We start from the raw sequence: 22816 nt of genomic DNA on the forward strand, positions 1-22816 counted from the left end.
ATATATATATATATGTATATATATATATATCTATATATATATATATATATATATATATATATATATATATATATATATATTTATATATATATATATATATATATATATATATATATATATATATATATATATATATATATATATATATATATATATATATATATATATGGCACAACTCTCCTAAACACGAGAGTTAAGTATACAACTTTAGAACACTTTCCCACCAGGAGACTCGAACCCTAGCCAGCACAGAAGCCTTCCAGCAACTGGCATAACAATGAAATTAATGTTATGATTAAAAATTAAAAGTTATGTAAAACTTTTATATATTAAATTAAATTATAAATTTAGTTATGTAAAAAATTAAAGAAATGTTAAGGCGTACCTGTTATGCCAGTTGCTGGAAGGCTTCTGTGCTGGCTAGGGTTCGAGTCTCCTGGTGGGAAAGTGTTCTAAAGTTGTATATATATATATATATATATATATATATATATATATATATATATATATATATATATATATATATATATATATATATATATATATATATATATATATATATATATATATATATATATATATATATATATATATATATATATATATATATATATTAGTATATTTTGGTAGCAGTCTTTCCTGTAGACATATTTTATTAAATATGACCGAAAAAGTAAGATTAATAATTCTAACACGAATTTTCTCAATCTTTCGTACATTATGCTTCACTGTTGGAGGTAAATCAAAAATCACTTCTCCAAAATTCATTTTTATTTCTAGTCTGACGCGACACGGGCGCGTTTCGTAAAACTTATTACATTTTCAAAGACTTCACAAATACACAACTGATTAGAACTTGCGTTTCCCTGATTTTATATCTACATTTGAGTGAGGTGGGAAGGGTGATGTGGCATTACATTTGAGTGAGGTGGGAAGGATGATGTGGCATTAGAGGATATTAATAGGGTATTAAAAGTATCAACACAAGACAGAACACGAAACAATGTATATTGAATAGAAGTGTTTGTAGAAAGCCTATTGGTCCATATTTCTTGATGCTTCTATATTGGAGCGGAGTCTTGAGGTGGGTAGAATATAGTTGTGCAATAATTGGCTGTTGATTGCTGGTGTTGACTTCTTTCAACACCAGCAATCAACAGCCAATTATTGCACAACTATATTCTACCCACCTCAAGACTCCGCTCCAATATAGAAGCATCAAGAAATATGGACCAATAGGCTTTCTACAAACACTTCTATTCAATATCCATTGTTTCGTGTTCTGTCTTGTGTTGATACTTTTAATACCCTATTAATATCCTCTAATGCCACATCATCCTTCCCACCTCACTCAAATGTAATGCCACATCACCCTTCCCACCTCACTCAAATGTAGATATAAAATCAGGGAAACGCAAGTTCTAATCAGTTGTGTATTTGTGAAGTCTTTGAAAATGTAATAAGTTTTACGAAACGCGCCCGTGTCGCGTCAGACTAGATATATATATATATATATATATATATATATAATGTCGTACCTAGTAGCCAGAACGCACTTCTCAGCCTACTATGCAAGGCCCGATTTGCCTAATAAGCCCAGTTTTACTGAATCAACATATTTTCTCTAATTTTTTTCTTATGAAATGATAAAGCTACCTATTTCATTATGTATGAGGTCAATTTTTTTTATTGGAGTTAAAATTAACGTAGATATATGACCGAACCAAATCAACCTTACCTAACCTAACCTATCTTTTTAGGTTAGGTTAGGTTAGGTTAGGTAGCCGAAAAAGTTACGGTCGGCATAAGCGTTTTTCGACTACTTAACGCTTATGTCGACCGTGCTCTCAGCCACAGCTCAGAATGGAAGCAAGTCGACGAAGAACTCTGTAGGGTAATGCAGGCCTTAGTCAACAACGGCTTCTCCAATGGTTTCGTGGAAGACATCATAAGAAGGAAAGTGAAACGCCATGCAACCTCTGAAGAGACAACTAACACAACACCTATACCCCCTATTAGACTATTTTACAGGAACTTCTTTTCCACAGTCCATAAAACAATGGAAAGGGTCCTGAAAGATATTGTCAGTAGAAACGTTATCCCTACAGACAAAAATCAGAAGATACAACTGACGATTTACTATAAAACCAAGAAAACGGCAAATCTACTCATGAGAAACTCTCCAGACACAAAGCAGAACGCTTTAAAAGAGACCAACGTCGTCTATGCCTTCAAATGCCCTCTTGGGGACTGTAAGCCTAAAAAAACCTAGTATATAGGCAAGACAACAACATCTCTTTCCAGGCGTTTAACGATGCATAAGCAACAGGGCTCCATTAAGGAACATATAATCTCTTCCAACGAACAAACCATCACCAGAGAAATCTTAGCAAACAACACAGAAATCATCGATAGATACAGCGATAGCAGGCGGCTTGACGTCTGCGAGGCACTACACATCAAGAAGTCAACACCAGCATTCAACAGCCAATTAATGCACAACTATGTTCTACCCACTTCAAGACTCCGCTCCAATATAGAAGCATCAAGAAATATGGACCAATAGGCTTTCTACAATTACTTCCATTCAATACCCATTGTTTCGTGTTCTGTCTTGTGATTGAATTTAATACCCATTCAATACCCATTGTTGAAAGTTTGTTTTCACCTCATACATCTCACTCAAATGTAGATATAAACTCGAAGATGTGTAAGCTCTATTCAGTTTCAGTTGTGAGTTTGTAAACTAAAGTCTTTGAAAATGTAATAAGTTTTACGAAATGCGCTCAAGTGTCGCGTCAGACTAGAAATAAAAATGAATTTTGGAGAATTGATCTTTGAATTACCATCAACAGTGAAAAGAAACGTAAGAAAGATAGAGAAAATTCGTGTTAGAATTATTAATCTTACTTTTTCGGTCATATTTAATAATATATATATATATATATATATATATATATATATATATATATATATATATATATATATATATATATATATATATATATATATATATATATATATATATATATATATATTTATATATATATATATATATATACATATATATATATATATATATATATATATATATATATATATATATATATATATATATATATATATATATATATATTAATATATATTAATATATATATATATATATATATATATATATATATATATATATATATATATATATATATATATATATATATATATATATATATATATATATATATATATATATATATATATATATAAATATATATATGTCGTACCTAGTAGTCAGAACGCCCTTCTTGGCCTACTATACAAAGCCAGATTTGCCTAGTAGTTCGAGTGATTTTCTTTATTTTCCATAAATTGTTTCCAATTGGTTTATTTGAATTATTACTATTTTATTATACTAGGAGCATCAATTTTTGACTTAGTTGTGTTAGTTTATGTTAGGTTAAGAGAGGTTAGGGTAGGTTGGGTAGATTAGGTTAGGTTAGGTTGGGTAGGTTAGGTTAGGTTAGGTTGGGTAGGTTAGGTTAGGTTAGGTTGGGTAGGTTAGGTTCGGTCATATATCTTCGTTAGTTTTATCTCACATTAAACAATATGAACTCATACATAATGAAATGGATAGCTTTATCATTTCATAAGAAAAAATTAGATATATATATAAATTCAAGAAAACTTGGCTTATTAGGCAAATCGTACCTTGCATAGTAGGCCGAGTACTGCGTTCTAGCTACTAGGTACGACATATATATATACATATATATTGTGGGAACCGACCTGTGAGATTTATATTTATTTAATTTATATGAATATATATAGAATTTATATTTACGTTAATTTGTATACTTCGATAGCAATTTGTATGATGTTAAGTGGACTGTATTTCTGCAATAATCTCATAATCTCACAAATCGATCCTCTACACATTAGGGGGGTTATATTTATATATATGCAGCCAATCAAACTACAGTATTAACTACATACATTGAAGAGGTTCCTTATCTTATAGTACAGCAGGTTAGTCCACCAGGTATAACTAGGGTGTAGACACCAAATTATCCTCTTTGAGGTAGCTCCCATCACCCAGTAACTGGTGCACAAAGTCTTCCTCGTCTTGACCTGTCAAAAAGGCGCTAACTGTGAAGCCAGGTTCTATATATGACAAGCTATATCAGAGAAAACACTATACATGGAACAATAAAGACCTGGCTTAATTACCTTTAGTTTGAGGCGATTTCGTGATCTAACCGGCTCACCCTATATCCTGACATTAATGGCCATAAATGAATGATAAACGGGTTTCGGATAGACACTTAACTTGAATTTCTAGACAGCGTGTTGATAATGGTACACCTTTGGTTTCCATAACACTACGTCCAAGTAAAATTAACAGGAGCCGAATTTGCTCGCGTGAGCCTCTGGTCTAGTACAAACAATGGCTGCCCTCCTTCCCCACTCTGACGCCTGGCTTACATTGTCCAGATTTCAGAAATTGATAGAAGGGTCACATTTACTCTACTTTAATATTGATAATTAAGTTAATTTATATGAGATGGTTTATGATGGTAAAGTCCAAAGACTAATGTATTTAAGAATAATTCCCACCATAATAGGTGGTGATTTATAATAGTATGTGGTGATGATATCCCGTTTTCTTTAGACGGTAATTCCACTACAAGTTACGTTTTCTATGGGTTAACTTGCTTATACAACACAGCTATTATCTGTCTGTATGATATATTAAATGGTGTCGGATTTTCCGACATATATATATATATATATATATATATATATATATATATATATAATGGAAATATATAGCTCAATTTCCAAACATGGAAAATAGAGACTCTAGAAAACGTGTTTCCTCGTTGTTGTAAAACTTCAATAACGGTTTTTGGGAGGCCGGCCTCTGCCACAGACGCTCTCACCCATGCTGAAGGTTACTGCTAACGAATGCTGGTGGTACCGGGACTCCCTCCTCCTGCGTGCTGTGGCTCCCTCCTCCTGCGTGCTGTGACTCCCTCCTCCTGCGTGCTGTGACTCCCTCCTCCTGCGTGCTGTGACTCCCACCTCCTGCGTGCTGTGACTCCCTCCTCCTGCGTGCTGTGACTCCCTCCTCCTGCGTGCTGTGACTCCCTCCTCCTGCGTGCTGTGACTCCCTCCTCCTGCGTGCTGTGACTCCCTCCTCCTGCCTTCTGCCACTCCCTCCTCCTGCGTGCTGTGACTCCCTCCTCCTGCCTTCTGCCACTCCCTCCTCCTGCGTGCTGTGACTCCCTCCTCCTGCCTTCTGCCACTCCCTCCTCCTGCGTGCTGTGACTCCCTTTCTTTAACAGTCACCCAGACCTCCCTCCAACACTCACTCCACCCTTCCTCCAACACTTACGCCACCCTCCCTTCAAAACTCACCCCTTCTTCCCTGCACCACGTTGTATATACACTGAGAGGTGTACACCACTTCTAGGTGTATATTCACTAAGACTTTTACAATGCTTTTATGTGTGTATATTCACTGATAGTTTGCTTCTGTCCAGGACAATGTTCAGGACAGAAGTGAACTCTCAGGAGGATCAGTAAATTATTGTGATTTGCTTAATATACTTCCTTAGGTTAAATTGGCCCTAATTCCAACACAAAACTGAACGAAGAAGCCTGCAGGAGACCATTGATTGCCGTATTATAGGGTGATCATATTTATACCCAACCAAACTCATTCATATATCTATAAAATCCTGAAACACTCTAGGATCCCACTTCTATTTTGTTCACCGGTAATTTGATTTGTTCCATAAATCAGCAAACTATAAAGTGACTACAACACAGCAACATTGGGATCAGCGGGTTGGTACAAGAATTTATTCAACTACGAACCACTTATTTTAATGAGAAGGGAACAATGGAAAAACAGAAGTGCACTTACATGGTGTCAGACTTGGATTTTCATGTGCATGGGAAATAAGCTAACATGTTCCAGAAGATGAGAGGAAATGTCAGCACTGAGGAGAAATGCCCGACAGACCATTGGAACATTATCTAACACAGTGCACAGTTACGCGACCCAATAAGGAAATACGAGTTATAAATAATCAGACACCGTCCATGTAGGTCAGAAACGAGTAACACATAGTGGGCCAGCCAAAGCCTTATGGATTCCGACAATAAAATCCAAGCTATGATTTACACAGATTTTTAAATCTAAACTTTTCCAATTTAAATTGAATGATTCGTGCTTTGTTTTCACTGATATTCAAAATCAACGTAATATATATATTAGAGATAAAACCGTTCTTAAATGGAATCATCATAGGAATGGAAATAGCAGTTTTAGATATACCAACAATTTTGCGAATGATGAAAAATTGCAAGCGAAGGAATAAGTGCGATCTCAAGAAGACCATAATGTGTATTGAGTACTATCTGTACTCGTGCATGGAACACTATCAGCACTCATGTATAAGGCACTACCTATATAGAAGTACATAGAGTACTACTAGTACTGGTATTGCAGGTATCCACAAGCTCAGGAAAAAAATTCTACTTGCTGGTTTAATAATAGACATTCTTTTAATAGTGACCGCGAGATTTTAAATTACAACCAGTGGGACAGAAATGCTGGGCGCGTAATGCACCTGTTAACGGAGCAGTAAATAGGTGCCCAGGAGTTGTGTTAGTTTGTTGTGTAGGTTGTATCCTGGGGTAGGGGGAGGGGGGGGGTAGTAGTTACACCTTGGTGGATAGGGGTGGTAGTGACCTAGATATAGGCCTAACATGTATATATTGTTACGGTTATCTCCTGCACAGCAGTAGATACTGCCTATTCCTTACCACCTATATATCAGCATACTCCAACATAAAAACTTAAAATCATCAACAACAGACAGGTGTTTTGACACACCTCTCCCCCACCACCCAGACAGGTGGTCTGTCTCTTCCACGAGAGACAGACCACCTGCCGTCCTGCCAGATCACCCATGGCCAGACAAACCATCAGGATGGTCGTTATCTTGCCGGCTTCTCGTCCACAACTCCAGCACTCGCACCAAAAATGACGTCACGGCTTATATATATAAATGTTTGCCAGCCTCTAGAGCAGAAGATTACCCTTCTAGTGCTCATTGCTTCACCATCTGTCCTCGCCTACGGGTGACGGTTGACGCACATAGCATTTTGTATAAAGTATTACCTTCATTTTTGTTATTAACGTAAAAATCATATATATATATATATATATATGCAGAATAACCACATATGAAAAATAGAAAATGCTTAACGCGTTTTCGGCTAATTCGCCTTCATCAGAGCAAAGTAGAATCATTCAAAGTAGAATCAAAGTAGATTCTACTTTGCTCTGATGAAGGCGAATTAGCCGAAAACGCGTTAAGCATTTTCTATTTTTCATATGTGGTTATTCTGCATACTTGGATCAGTGTTTTTGTGATCATTGTTGCATATATATATATATATATATATATATATATATATATATATATATATATATATATATATATATATATATATATAAATATATATATATATATATATATATATATATATATATATATATATATATATATATATATATATATATATATTTTTTTTTTTTTTTATTGTGTTTAAGCCAATTGGATAAGGGATTTTGTTTTCATTAATTGTTACTTATCATTTTATGTAAAATTAAAGTAATTTATTGGTATATTAAATGTTTAAAGTTTTTATTCTCCTGTACTTTTCCCGCAAGTGACAAACAGTGAAAGGTTCCAGCAGTTTTATTTAAAATGTTTTTAATTAATGTGCGTTAGGCACAACACCTGCCAGAATAGTTACTGCTCCATTCCAGATCACGTCACAATGTACATTGGCTGCCTGTCCCCCCACGCAATGATCTATAATTATTATTTGAAACTTTTAATAAACCAAAAATATTATTTTTAATAAATAATTGTATATTAATATTTGCTTTAGTCTTCCTACACTTGTTTTTTACTATGATTATTATTATTAATATTATTTCTAAGCATTAGAAATAATGTTATTATTAATATTATTATTAATATTATTAATATTATTATTAATAATATTGTTATTATTAATATTATTGTTATTATTAATATTATTATTAATATTATTTCTAAGCATTTATTTCTAAAGGAGGAAAATATAGATATGTAAATGACTTACGTTCACGCACGCACACACACACACACACACACACAGTTGAGAGACGGGACCAAAGAACCAGAGCTCAACCCTCATCCCTCGCAAGAACAAATAGGTGAGTACACACACACACACACACACACACACACACACACACACACACACACACACACACACACACACACACACACACACGCACGCACACACACACACACACACACACACACACACACACACACACACACACACACACACACACACACACACACACGCACGCACACACACACACACACACACACACACACACACACACACACACACACACACACACACACACACACACACACACACACACACACACACACACGCAGAGCGCCACTACTCACAAGTAACGTTGAGAAGGATGGAGTCGGAGAGGGGGTAGGCAGGAAAGAGTGGATTGATTGATGTGCAGGTGAGTCGCTGGCCGTGATGTCTCCTGGAGGCTGTCACTGTCACCAGCGACGTGCTGGTGTTCACTCCGTGCTCCGTCTGTCAAAGAAAGAGAAAGAGAGTGACTGACAAGGAACCAACCCGTTCTCGCAAATTCGTAAAGTCAATATTGACTTATTAACTACGTGCATAGGTGATATACTAAACCTAATAGATACCCTTAAAAAGATTCATAGAAAACACCGACCTTACCTAACCTTGTTAGTATCTTAAGATAAGCTTCTTATTGCTTCGTAATTACAATTATTACTTAACCTATACCTATTATAGGTTAGGTAATAATTGTAATTACGAAGCAATAAGATGCTTATCTTAAGATACTAACAAGGTTAGGTAAGGTCGGTGTTTTCTATGAATCTTTTTAAGGGTATCTATTATGTTAAGTATGTCACCTATGCACATATTTAATAAGTCAATATTGACTTATTAAATTTGCGAGAACGGGTTGCAAGGAACACGCATAGCTCTGGATACTGTCACTATACCTTCTAACAATTGTAACAACCAATATAGCAAGTTAGTAACAACGTTCTAATACGTCATAAAGACGTAATGATATGCTATACAAACGTTTTAATACGTTATAAAAACGTTATAACAAGATATAACAACATGATTACAAGTTGTAACGTGGGAATCATAGGGGACCGTCCCGTTGAGTGCTTGCAGGGACGTCACCCAGTTCGTGATCACAGTCAGCTCAGGCCCAAAGAGAGACGCTAGTGGGTAGTAAGGCAGAAATATTCACTTACACGTTAATGTGTTATATATGCCATGAGTTAACAGACTAAAGTAGGATTAATGTAAAATATGATCCGGTGAAGAAATTCATAATAGCGTATCTTCGATAGATATTAGGAAAGGTTTAACAAAATAAAATCAGTTTACACCATATTGTTGAAAAATATAAAGCGCTGCAAGCGTGGAATACATTTTTCATTATAACATTCATCAAAATTTGTATTAGTTTCACTCCACGGTGAATGAATCAAAATAATGAAAAATGAATTATCACAATACCATAGAGTAATTAGGAACAATATACAATTCCATGTATTCCACGGTTTACAGTCACGGATAAAAAGAATCAATCCATATATACCCCGAGATGTGTGTACCACATTTATCGTTGTATATACAGAAAAAATTTAACGAAGCCCTAGACATAGTTCAGGGCACAAATAAACCTGCTGGTGGATCTATTTCCATAGCCTTAACAGCCCCTCCTGCAGGTGCTTGACCTCAGGAGTCCCACCCCACACTTCCGACACCCACCAACCAAAGCTATTATCCTATTGTTCATCACACTAAGGAATATTGCCCCCCCTGGTGTTCATCACATTAGGGAATATTTCCCCTGGTGTTCATCACACTATGGAATATTACCCCTGATGCTCATCACACTCAGCGATACTACCCCTGGTGTTCATTACACTCGTGGATACTACCCCTGGTGTTCATTACACTCGTGTATACTACCCCTGGTGTTCATTACACTCGTGTATACTACCCCTAGTGTTCATTACACTCGTGTATACTACCCCTAGTGTTCATTACACTCACGAACAAAGGGAAATAAATGATCGATGGTCAAGGAATAATTATGATAATGCATAAAGAAATAGTCTGCAATTCTCCATTGATCAGCTCAGAATTTTAATAATCGAAAGTTCCTGGGTTCGATTCCCCGAGCAGAAGGAAGATGCTTGGGAGCATTGTTTGCTCTGATATGATGCCTGTGTTTACCTTGAAGTAAACAGGTACCTGAGAGTCAGGGAATTGTTATGGTTTGCATAACAGGGAATTGTTATGGTTTGCATAACATGGAATTGTTATGGTTTGCATAACAGGGAATTGTTATGGTTTGCATAACATGGAATTGTTATGGTTTGCATAACAGGGAATTGTTATGGTTTGCATAACAGGGAATTGTTATGGTTTGCATAACATGGAATTGTTATGGTTTGCATAACAGGAAATTGTTATGGTTTGCACGTTCGAAAAGGTCTGCCATTGTCGTAGCAGGGTCTCAATTAACATAAAACGCTTCCTGTTTGCAAACAAAAACAAAGTCAGATTGAATCCAAATGCAAATATTAGTATATGGATCCAAAATGCTATATCTATCAAGCCCAACTTAATCCTAATCTACCTTAACCTAACCTAACCTAAACCTGACCTGACCTAACCTTATCTAGCTTAACCTAACTTAACTTTAACTGGCCTAACTTAACGTAGCATAACTTGAAATTGATCTAACATAACCTAAACCTTCCCTTACCAATCCTTACCTCAAAATAAACTAAAACTGAACCTAACCTAACCTAATATAAACTAAACCTAAACTTAACCTAACCTACAGTAAGAAACTAAATTATAAAATGAAATTACTTGAAAAAATACGAAGACAAAATATTTTTATTACACGCTGTAGCGAAAAAAACATTTGTCTGTTGGGACGGCAACAGTATGCACGGACATGGCAAGAGGATTGTTGCAGATTGCAACACATCCTGGAGCTAAGTGCTATATATACACCCTAGATCCTTTCCCAAGGGGCACATGCAATAATTGTTCTCATTCAATATTTTTGTTGTGTGTGTGTTTTTATCGAATAATAAATTGTTACATCGTTTTATAGGCTTTTTGTTTTATTATTCGAAGTTTGGCTAAGGTTATATATATATATATATATATATATATATATATATATATATATATATATATATATATATATATATATATATATACATATATATATATATATATATATATATATATATATATATATATATATATATATATATATATATATATATATATATATTTAGCAGCTACTTTTGTTGTTGTTTCACTGTTCAAGTTCAAGTATGTTTATTGAGATAAGAAAGAAATACATCTCAAAGGGATAGAGAAGCTTAGGCTATTTCTACAAATGTTTTACTGTTAGAGACTTCTTGTTTGTATTTTGTTTAGTTGTTAGTTGTATTTGCTTTCCCATTGTTATATTTCAAAGTTAGTTTCTTTTTGTTTACCAATTAGTTGCTTTTGTTTACCAATTAGTTGCATTTGTTAAGCAGATTTTTTGTCATTAATTGTTTTTGTTTAGCTATAAAAAGAAAGTGTTTATACAGAAAGTGGGCTTCCCACCTGCTGGTGTCTCCTACTGACCGTCTTGGCCTTATGGTTCTTCTGAAATAAAGTTGTGTATTATGCTCGTCTAAGGTTCGGGCTGTCGGAAAATAAGCAAACAAGTTATTATCTGTTAATTCTAAAAATTAAAATATGTCCTCCAATAAAAAAAATCTGTCTCTGGACTATAAACATCATACAAAAACTTCCCTTGAACGAAGTTAATTATCAGTACTAAAACAAATTAAATATAAAATTACTTTCCACTTCTTGATAAAATGCATCTGGAGAAGACGCCCGAGTGTGAGTGTGAGGCAGATGCCATAAATTTGACATAAAGTCTCGCTTACAGCACACTTGAAGCTCCACAATTATTTCCCTCTAGATGCTGTGTTATGGGAGCTTTAAATCTCCCATCATCAGCACGATCGTCGTCAACAATAAGGGAAGTGTTCTATACCCGATAACACATTAAATCTAGTCATTCCTGGCCAGTAATGTAGGTAGATTAGAGGTGTACCGGTGAGGAAACGTAGTGAGCCACCCAAAGGGGTAAATATCAATTAAACAATTTCAATAATCATTTTCTCTGATATAACTGTCATATATAGGTTACAATTAATATTGTGGGTGCCTTTTGACAGGTGAAATTGAAGGGGAAGAAGAAATAACTACCCGGAACAACACGTGACTTGTGATTACACTGGCATCACCAACAAGGACCAGTATAACTGAAGTATATAATTATAGTGATATAACTAAATATTAACCCATGTAGTATAATTGTAGTGAATTGTCTACCAACCGATAATTTCGATTAATAGACTAGACTAATACACTAATAAACCCCCAGCTTGTGTAGGAAACGATTTGTGGGAATTTAATATCATACAGTCCACTTTAAATTCATGCAATCCGCTATCGAAACAAATAAATTAACGTAAGAAATTAATTATACATAAATTATAAATTAAAATACATTAATGAAATTAATAATTGTTTTAAAATAAATAATTAAATCCCACGAGTCAGTTTTCCTAACATCATTATCATTAAATATTATGCTTTATTTCATAACTAGACCTTAGTTGTGGTTCACGTTCTGTTAGGATTCACTCCCTCCCATGCTTAAAATATGCTCGTTCAAGTCATTTAATACGATAACCAGACAAGTTTATTTCAGTTTCAGCATATATATATTAATATTAGTATATGAAACTAACATTATTTTCTATATTCATTAATTATTATATATATTATAGTTATATCCTAATAGGGGTACCACCTCTGATGCAAATGTAGGGACCCATAGCCTCGAAGAAGAAAATAAAGAGTACCCAGAGAAGACCTTGTGTATCCTCACTGAACACTGATATTTTCTTCTCCTACCACCCCCTATTCTTTTAGCGGATTCTTCTCTATAATTATATGTATAATATTTAGGTCACCTATGAGGAGTCGTTATTGGATGTGATGTATCTGAGGAAAATCTCTTTACCTTGGAATGGTACCTAGAAGGATGTAGGTCCACTCCCCCATGGGACCTGTTATGTAAATGTTTCTCTTGCTGATCACACACACACACACACACACACACACACACACACACACACACACACACACACACACACACACACACATATATGGTATATGAATGTAGCTGTGTCCTGTCCTAACCCTTTATTTATAATTCACCGAAGCGGAGTCTCTATGGTTATGTCCTACAATTTGTCTTCCCCTCGCATCACTTTTCCTACAGACAGTGTGATAAATAGGGATCAGGGTGACTACAGACCACTCCATTCACCTGGGCTCAGGGAGACTCGAACCCTGGACCCCACGTGTGTGCGAAGTCCGAAGCTCTTACGACTGAGCTAAATACAGACCAGGTCTCTTATCAGCACCTGTCACCCTCGAGTCTCTTCTTCCTTCCCCTCAAAGAATCAACGTGTCCTCTTAAAAAGAATGTTGTTTTTGGCCGTTTGCCCGTATGGCCGAATATGGACGTAATTTGAAAGTGAAAAAAAATTAATATAAATTTGGGATTTTTTTTTTTTCAACAACAGTAAGTTAAGGATCCTCTGATAGGTTAGGTGGGCAGGAAATTCTCATAAAGTTTCAAAACTGTAGGAAAAACGTTAATGGAAAGAATCCTCTTCTAAGCTTGCCGAATAAGCCGGACGACTCAAACAGAAAACGACTCAAACAGCTTTGCGCGCATACGAGTGAAAAGTGACGTTATTTTTATGAAGACGGGTTGCAAAATGACACATGCTCATTGTGACAGCAAGACTTTACATATTAGTATTACTGGCTATGTTATTGCATATATATATCACTATTAGTGGATAATTGTCGCATTGAATCCCTATTAGTATTTAATTGTCGCATTTATTACACTATTCGTAGCCAATTGTCGTATTTACAACGTTTCTAATAGTTAATTATCGTATTTATATCACTATTAATCACAAATTGCCGTATAACTGTCGTATTTATATCATTATTAGAAGCTAATTGTCGCCTTTCCATCAATATTAATGGCTAATTGTCGTATTTATATCACTATTATTGTCAAATTGTATTTTATCCCTATTAGCAGTTAATTGTCACATTTATATCACAATTAGTGGCTAATTATCGTATTTTACCACTATTAATTAAGGTTAATTGTCGAATAAGGGACACGAGAGGTCACGAGTCACATCAGCCGACAAGATCACATCAACTTGTTACTGGGGATATAAACACGGATCAATTGTTTTGAAAGTTGAGTAATAGAAAAGACAAGACAACAATAATATATATTTAACATTTCAACATTCAGAAGGCATGTCAAAGCATCATATAGCGTCGTCCCTTAACTCTCACGGTAGACCGACGGTCTCGCTTCATGCAGGTCGGCGTTCAATTCCCGACCGTCCAAGTGGTTGGGCACCATTTCTCCTACCCCCGTCCCATCCCAAATCCTCATCCGGACCCCCATCCAGGAGTTATATAGTCGTAATGGCTTGGCGCTTTCCCTTGATAATTCCCTTCCTTTCTTAACTCTCAATTCTAAATATTCCTCAATACCATGAACGCTATTTAAACTTACAATAAATTTTTTTACTCAGAATGAGTCAAATTTACTTCAGCAAAACCATAGGTGATATATCATTTATTATCAAAGTATATCAGTAATAACAACGCCAATAACCCTTCAGAGGTATGTTAATAAACAAATAAATTGGTTTCGTCAGGTATGCTACTCAAAAGTCATTCACAACACGTGCACATAACACGTGCACAACACGTGTGCATAACACGTGCATAACACGTGTACATAACATGTGTACATAACACGTGCACAACACGTGTGCATAACACGTGCACAACATGTGTACATGACACGTGCACATAAGACGTGCACATAAGACGTGCACAACACGTGTGCATAACACGTGTACATAACACGTGCACAACATGTGTACATAACACGTGCACAACATGCGTACATAACACGTGTACATAGCTGATGAACATAACACGTGTACATAACATGTGTACGTAACACGTGCATAACACGTGTACATAACACGTGTACACAACACGTGTACATAACACGTATACATAACACGTGTACATAACACGTGTACATAACACGTGTACATAACACGTGTACATAACACGTGTACATAACACGTGTACATAACACGTGAACATAACACGTGCACAACACGTGAAGGGCAATGATGAACCAGCGAGACTCGACCTAGTCTTCACGCTGAACGACTGCGACATAAGGGAAATCGACTTTGAGGCCAGTAGGAATGATCGAACACAGTGTTCTGATGTTTAAGTATTTGGTCGGAGAGGGGGTTAATGTACTCGAGGAAGGGACCTGAAAACAATAGGCTGGCATTCCGAAAGGGAAACTATGAGCATATAAGGAAATTCCTAATGGATATAACATGGGAAACAGAGCTCAGGGAAAACACAGCCCAAGACATGATGGAATACTTCACGCAGAAGTGTAAGGAGGCAGCAGACAAGTTTATCCCGGTCTAAAAGGAACAAAATGAAATGCAGATAAGAAACCCATGGATTAATCAGAGATGTAAGCTAGCAAAGTAACTAAGTAAAAGGGCGTGGAGAAACTATAGAAATAATAGGACATTTGAGAGCAGAGAAAGATACCAGAGAGCCAGGAATGAATGTCAGGATGAGAAGTGAGGCAGAAAGACAATATGAAAACGACATACCAAGCAAGGCAAAGACTCACCTAAATTGCTGCACAGCCACATCAGGAGAAAAACAACAGTGAAGGAATGGGAAAGGAAACTGAGGATACTGGCAGACAGATTCACTACAAACGACAAGGAAGTGTGCGAGGAACTCAATAAGAAATTCCAGGAGGTCTTCACATTAGAGCAAGGAGAAGTTCCAGAGATAATAGAGGGAATAGTTAACCAGGAACCACTAGAGTAGTTTGGGATTACCAGTGGGGATGTAAGGAAGCTTTTGCAAGAGTTGGATGTGACAAAGGCTATAGGCCCAGATGGAATATCGACATGGATACTAAAGGAAGGGGCAGAAACACTGTGCCTGCCACTCTCCATGGTGTATAACAAATCACTGGTAACAGGTAAACTGCCAGAAATTTGGAAGACGGCAAATGTAGTCCCAATATACAAGAAGAAGGATAGACAAGAGGCACTGACCTACAGGAGAGTGCCCCCTAACTTGCATACCATGCAAGTTGATGGAGAGGATTATGTGAAAAAAGCAAGTGGGGAAAAAAATGCAAGTCATGCCTCACGGGATTAATTGAATTCTACGATCTGGCAACAAGAATAAGGCAAGAAAGAGAGGGGGTGGGCCCACTGCATATTTTTGGATTGCCAGAAAGCCTTTGACAAAAAAAACATACCAGAGACTAGCGCAAAAGCTGAAGATGCAGACAGGAGTGAAAGGGAAGGTACTCCATTAAATAAGGGGGTACCTAAGTAACAGAAGACAGTGAGTCACTGTGAGGGGGGTGATGCCTCAGATTGGCAAGGCGTCACCAGTAGAGTCCCGCAGGGTTCAGTCCATCGACCTATACTGTTTCTGAAATATGTAAATGATCTCCCAGTGAGTATAGAATCGTTCCTCTCATTGTTTGCTGATAATGCAAAAATTATGAGGAGGATTAGGACGGAGGAAAATAGTATGCGGCTACAAGAGGACCTAGACAAACTGAATGAATGGTCCAACAAATGGCTACTAAAGTTCAACCGGTGCAAATGTAAGGTAATAAAAATAGACAGTAGAGACTGGAGACCAGACAGAGGATACAGAATGGGAGATGAAGTCCTTCATGAATCGGACAGAGAGAAAGATCTGGGAGTTGATATCACACCAAACTTGTCTCCTGAAGTACTCATAAAAAGAATGACATCTGCGGCATATGCGAGGCTGGCTAACATCAGAACTGCCTTCAGGAACCTGTGCAAGGAATCATTCAGAACCTTGTATAACACATATGTAAGACCAATCCTGGAGTGTGCGGCCCCAGCATGAAGCCCGTACCTTGTCAAGCACAAAACAGAGCTTGAAAAAGTTCAGAGGTATACCACTAATCTAGTCCCAGAACTAAGAGGCATAAGTTACGAGGACAGGCTGCGTGAAATGCACCTCACGACGCTGCAAGACAGAAGAGTAAGGGGAGACGTGATCACTACCTACAAAATTTTCAGAGGAATTGACAGGGTAGACAAAGATAAACTGTTTAACACGGGTGGTATGCAAACAAAGGGGACACCGGTGGTAATTGAGTACCCAAATTTGCCACAGTAACGTTAGTAAGAACTTTTTCAGTTTCATAGTTAACAGATGGAATGAATTAGTCAGTGATGTGGTGGAGGCAGACTCCATACACGGTTTCAAATGTAGATATGATAGAACCCAGCAGGCTGAAGAGTCTGTACACCAGTTGATTGACAGTTGAGAGGCGGGACCAAAGACCCAGAACTCATCCTCCGCAAGCACAAGTAGGTGAGTACAACTAGGTGAGTATACGTGTTCACAACACGTGTACGTAACACGTGCAACACGTGTACACATCACGTGTACAACACTTGTACATAACACGTGCACAGCACGTGTACATAACACTTGCACAACACGTGTTCATAAAGAGTCATTCGTTTAGGTACACAGCACGCTAATGCTGCGAACCTCAACAGATTATCACTTGGATAGATTACCGAAATTTATTTTCTATTACTGCAATCTAATCTCTAAATAGTCTCTTCGCTACTCTGGTTCAAAAAATGTAATTGTCTTTTTATAAGCCAGGACACTAAACTCTGTGACACTCTAGAATTTACACATACCAAATATTTCTTAAATTTAGGACTCGCCATTACGTTCTCTTAAAGTGATGAAGATGGTAGCATACTTCAGTGAGTTTTAATGTTCAATCCCACAGAGAAGAGAGAAAATCCACTTGTCTTCAATGAATCATATAACGATACCATAAAATTCTTCATTACTGGAAGATAAAAGGTTTCCGCTTCTCTTCTTTTAATAGTCCCAGCTAATTCAAATTTCGATAAAATTACATATATATTAAAGGACCTTTATTGCTCACATTCGCTTGTCACTACAGGAAAGTGAGAGGTAACTCGTTCCACATTCGCAATATGGGCTAGTGGAGGTAGCACAGCTTTATCACCCAGTGATCCTGACTACTTGGCACATGTCAACACTCTCTCGTAGCAAATTTATTAATTCCCTAATATCAGAGAATAATTCCACATAAAGTAATGAATAACACCGCTGGAATACTAGAAATATAGTCCCAAATAATGGGCAGGACGCCGAATAGCTCCCAGCTGCGTTGTTATGAATAAATGGTAACAGAAGGACTTCTCCTTCAAGAACTTAATTTCTCCAGCTTGCAAGTTGACGATGCTTTTCCGAAAGACGTCAAAACCAACCCGTTTTATCTTCTTCGCTTTCCAATGATCTGTGAATTCTCTTATTTCCCATCGCTCTCATCACTGCTCGTCTCACCTCTTCCCACCACTATCCCACATTACACAACAATTTGCACCAAGATTGTAACTTTTTGTTGAAGTTTGAATGTCTATTGCAAATTTTATATATACCTAGTTATAAAAGTATTTGTTTGTACGTTTGGTAACATACTACATGTGTAAAGGAAAAAATGTATATGTTTATCACTCAGAATGTTCGGCATTATGTATATTGTTTGTGATGTGTCTATATATGTATGAACACGTTGTACTGAACGAGATGAGACTAGCTTGAGCTACCTTTGTGTGTATGTTATCTCGATAAACTTATTTCAATTTCAACTTAAATGTCTGAGTTCTCGCTACTTCATCTGGCCCTCACTGTGGCATTGATCTCATTAGTTATTTTTTTAACTTTATAAATTCTAACTGCTGTACTCTTTTGGACCTGAAGTCCTTCAGGGGGCCCCTCATCCACGCTCTTGACAATTAAAAAAAAAACACCTTCCTCGTCGCTTCCTGCTTGCTACTTGCCTCTCTGATAACTAACGACTCAACTGTTATCCTTGCTTCAGAAAAAGGCAATTCGGAAGTTGTGCTCGATCATGTGGTCTTCCTCAGAAAGACTAATGTTTTGCTCCCCGACTCCCATGCACATGCTCATGTGGTATCTTCTCGTACTGTGACTTGGTATCCAATTTAAGGTGATTGGCAGCCATATATTGTGTACTTCGTTTCCTATATGTAGGATTTCTGTGATGAGTTTTAAATATACAAGGTGCAAATTTATCTTAAATACACGTGTGATAAAGATGAAGTGTGGAGGGTAGGGGGGGAAGTAGTCACACATAGGTGAGGAAATTAAGGAATAATGGCGATGGATACCATTCATACACTGGGTAAGGCAGTGGGTGGGAAGAGCTCGGAAGAGATGTTATCCGGTGCTGTATGGTGAGATTTTAGGGTAGGCAAGGTGATACAGAGTAACGACTTTGCTACCTTGCCTACGCTCAGACCCAGACCTCACCATTCAGCACAGGATAACGACATCTCTAGCGAGCTCTTTCCGCCCACTCCCTTACCCAGTGTTTGATTGACATCCATCGCCATTATTCCCTTATTTCTTCACCTACGTGTGAATACTTCACCATACCCTCCACACAACTTCACCTCTTTTACACCTGTATTTATGATAAATTTGTACCTTGTTTATATTAAACACATAACATAAATCCTACATATAGGAAAAGAAGCAGACAATCTAGGGCTGCCAATCACCCTAAATTTAATACCAAGTCACATTAGCATAGCTAGTAATAAAAAGGCAGACTCACTAGCAAAAACTGTCACTGCTCTACCTGTTGAACAGGTTAAACTACCTCCAAGTTTTCCACAGTTTTAGGTGCAAATCAAGAAGAAAATATTCCCAACTATCAAAAATCGCCTCAGAGCCAAAGTAGCGGAAGGAAGATCCACTGAGATGTGCTACGAACAAGCCACTGAGTACTACTCTTTCAAGCCTGACAAAAAGATATTCAGAGACATTGCAGAGACATACACAGATTCAGACTTGGTTACAAGTGCTGCTGGGAGGTAATAAACCCTATAGTTAAAGAGAGTCATTTCTTTGGAACAGCGGCAGAGGCGCCAATATTACACTACTTACTGGAATGTGAAGCAACTGAAGCCCTGCGCATCTAACTCAACATTAATCCAACAAGAGCAGCTATATTAAATGCAAAATCCACAACGACTACATTGGTTAGAAAAGCAGTCAAAGAACGGGGAACACATTAGTGAACATTGTGCATCTATATCCGCCACAAAGACATTGTTATTAAAACAAGACTAAAACCAATGCGCTAAAACAGAAGCGGAAAAGAATCGGGAGGAAAGGCAGAAACCCCACATCCATTTAAAACTTTGACCCAAATATCACAGTAACTAAATTATCGCGAATAACTGAACTCAATTCCGGGTTCACTATATATATATATATATATATAAACCCTTTTAATGCTTAGGCACCCCAGTTGGCTGAGATATAACCCTTGAGTAAAAGGAATGAATTAAAAAAAAAACTTTGAGTCCTGCCTGGTGAGGAAACTGAGTAGAATGTTGCACGATTTATTCACGAGTTTTGTCTTCATCTGGTTGACAGTCTCTTGCGCTTGTAAGCATTGCTTGCTGCATTCATTTTTATGAAATATTAACCAGACAACATCACGGGATATGAGAATTTTTCATGGTGAGTGACAGGTGCTGTCAAGCGGGGCAATTAATGCAGCTCAATGTATTAGCATGCAGTGTCCCTGCGGCAGGCAAAAAATATTATTATTTGAGCAGGGTGCGTTTAATAATTTTTTCATCAGGCTTTAGTCAAGAGGAACTATCAGGGGTAAAACCGCCAAGTTATTACGACTATATAGCATTTGGAAGGGGTCAGGATAAGGATTTGGGATGGGACGGGGTGGGGGAGGGAAGGGATGGTGCCCAACCACTTGGTCGGTCGGGGATTGAATGCCGACCTACATGAAGCGAGACCGTCGCTCTACCGTCCAGCCCAAGTGGTTGGATAGGCTTCAGTTAAGTGGGCGAGAGGGAGAAGGAATGCAGCTGGTCTGCTGGTAGTCGTGCCTGAATGCCACAGAGAGGCTGCCCTGGTCGGCGTGTTTTGGTTGCCAGAAAGTCTGGTAATTAGCGCCAGTAGGCCGTGGCGGGAGGAGCAGTAACGCTCATGTCAGGACCACTCACCACGTGGGTAGCAGAGGCCCAGGGCTCTGTTTCCTTGAGTATCGGCGGATTATTGTATTCAGAACTGGTGCGGCCTCACTTCTGTTGTAGGTTGGTCCCCTTCCATCGTAGGGTAATCCTCTTCCATCGTAGGTTAATCCTCTCCCATCGCCGGACAATCCTCTTCCGTCATAGGACAATGCCTTTACATCGTACGATAAGCCGATTTACCAGAAACTTTGCCGGATTAAGGTGCGACAGTAGAGTTACAGAACACCTGTTGAGACTTCACCAAGATTTAAATTCCCGCAGCTACGCACTTGTGAAGGATTACTTCACTGTTCATGACCTTCATGAGGGCAGACTCTTAATGAAACAAGATGTCATCTAAAGTCTTGCCTCCCACTCGTAGGGTCGGTGGTTCGAGTCGCCTAGTGCCCAGGTGAATGAAGTGAAAAGATGATATCTCTATGTCATTGCTCATATATAACCTGTCGTTAGGTACGAGATTATCACAGAGCAATCAATCCTTATATATATAATTTACGATTAATCCTCAAGAAATTCGAATTGTTTGTAAACAACCTGCCCCCCCCCCCACCTCACTGTGCCACGTGGTTGGTACCTGGTTGATTGGGTTCTGGGAGTTCTTCTACTCCCCAAGCCCGGCCCGAGGCCAGGCTTGACTTGTGAGAGTTTGGTCCACTAGGCTGTTGCTTGGAGCGGCCCACAGGCCCACATACCCACCACAGCCCGGTTGGTCCGGCACTCCTTGGAGGAATAAATCTAGTTTCCTCTTGAAGATGTCCACGGTTGTTCCGGCAATATTTTTTTTATGCTTGCTGGGAGGACGTTGAACAACCGCGGACCTCTGATGTTTATACAGTGTTCTCTGATTGTGCCTATGGTACCTCTGCTCGTCACTGGTTCTATTCTACATTTTCTTCCATATCGTTCACTCCAGTACGTTGTTATTTTTCTGTGTAGATTTGGTACTTGGCCCTCCAGTATCTTCCAGGTGTATATTATTTGATATCTCTCTCGTCTTCTTTCTAGTGAGTATATTTGGAGGGCTTTGTGACGATCCCAATAATTTAGGTGCTTTATTGCGTCTATGCGTGCCGTATATGTTCTCTGTATTCCCTCTATTTCAGCAATCTCCCCTGCTCTGAAGGGGGAAGTGAGTACTGAGCAGTACTCAAGACGGGACAACACAAGTGCCTTGAAGAGTACAACCATTGTGATGGGATTCCTGGATTTGAAAGTTCTCGTAATCCATCCTATCATTTTTC

The 22816-nt window shown here is 37.7% G+C and overlaps 1 protein-coding gene across 1 annotated transcript in view; it reads right to left on the reverse strand.

Moving 5' to 3' along the window:
• LOC123751042 (nephrin) overlaps window positions 1–22816 on the reverse strand; it is a 744040-nt gene that overhangs the window by 255362 nt on the left and 465862 nt on the right. The window contains exon 8 of the mRNA XM_069322448.1: window positions 8550–8694. Coding sequence (XP_069178549.1) covers window positions 8550–8694 — 145 coding nt within the window. The remainder of the gene's footprint in view (window positions 1–8549; window positions 8695–22816) is intronic.

This window comes from Procambarus clarkii, chromosome 11 (assembly GCF_040958095.1).
Source record: "Procambarus clarkii isolate CNS0578487 chromosome 11, FALCON_Pclarkii_2.0, whole genome shotgun sequence".
Lineage (NCBI taxonomy): Eukaryota > Metazoa > Arthropoda > Malacostraca > Decapoda > Cambaridae > Procambarus > Procambarus clarkii.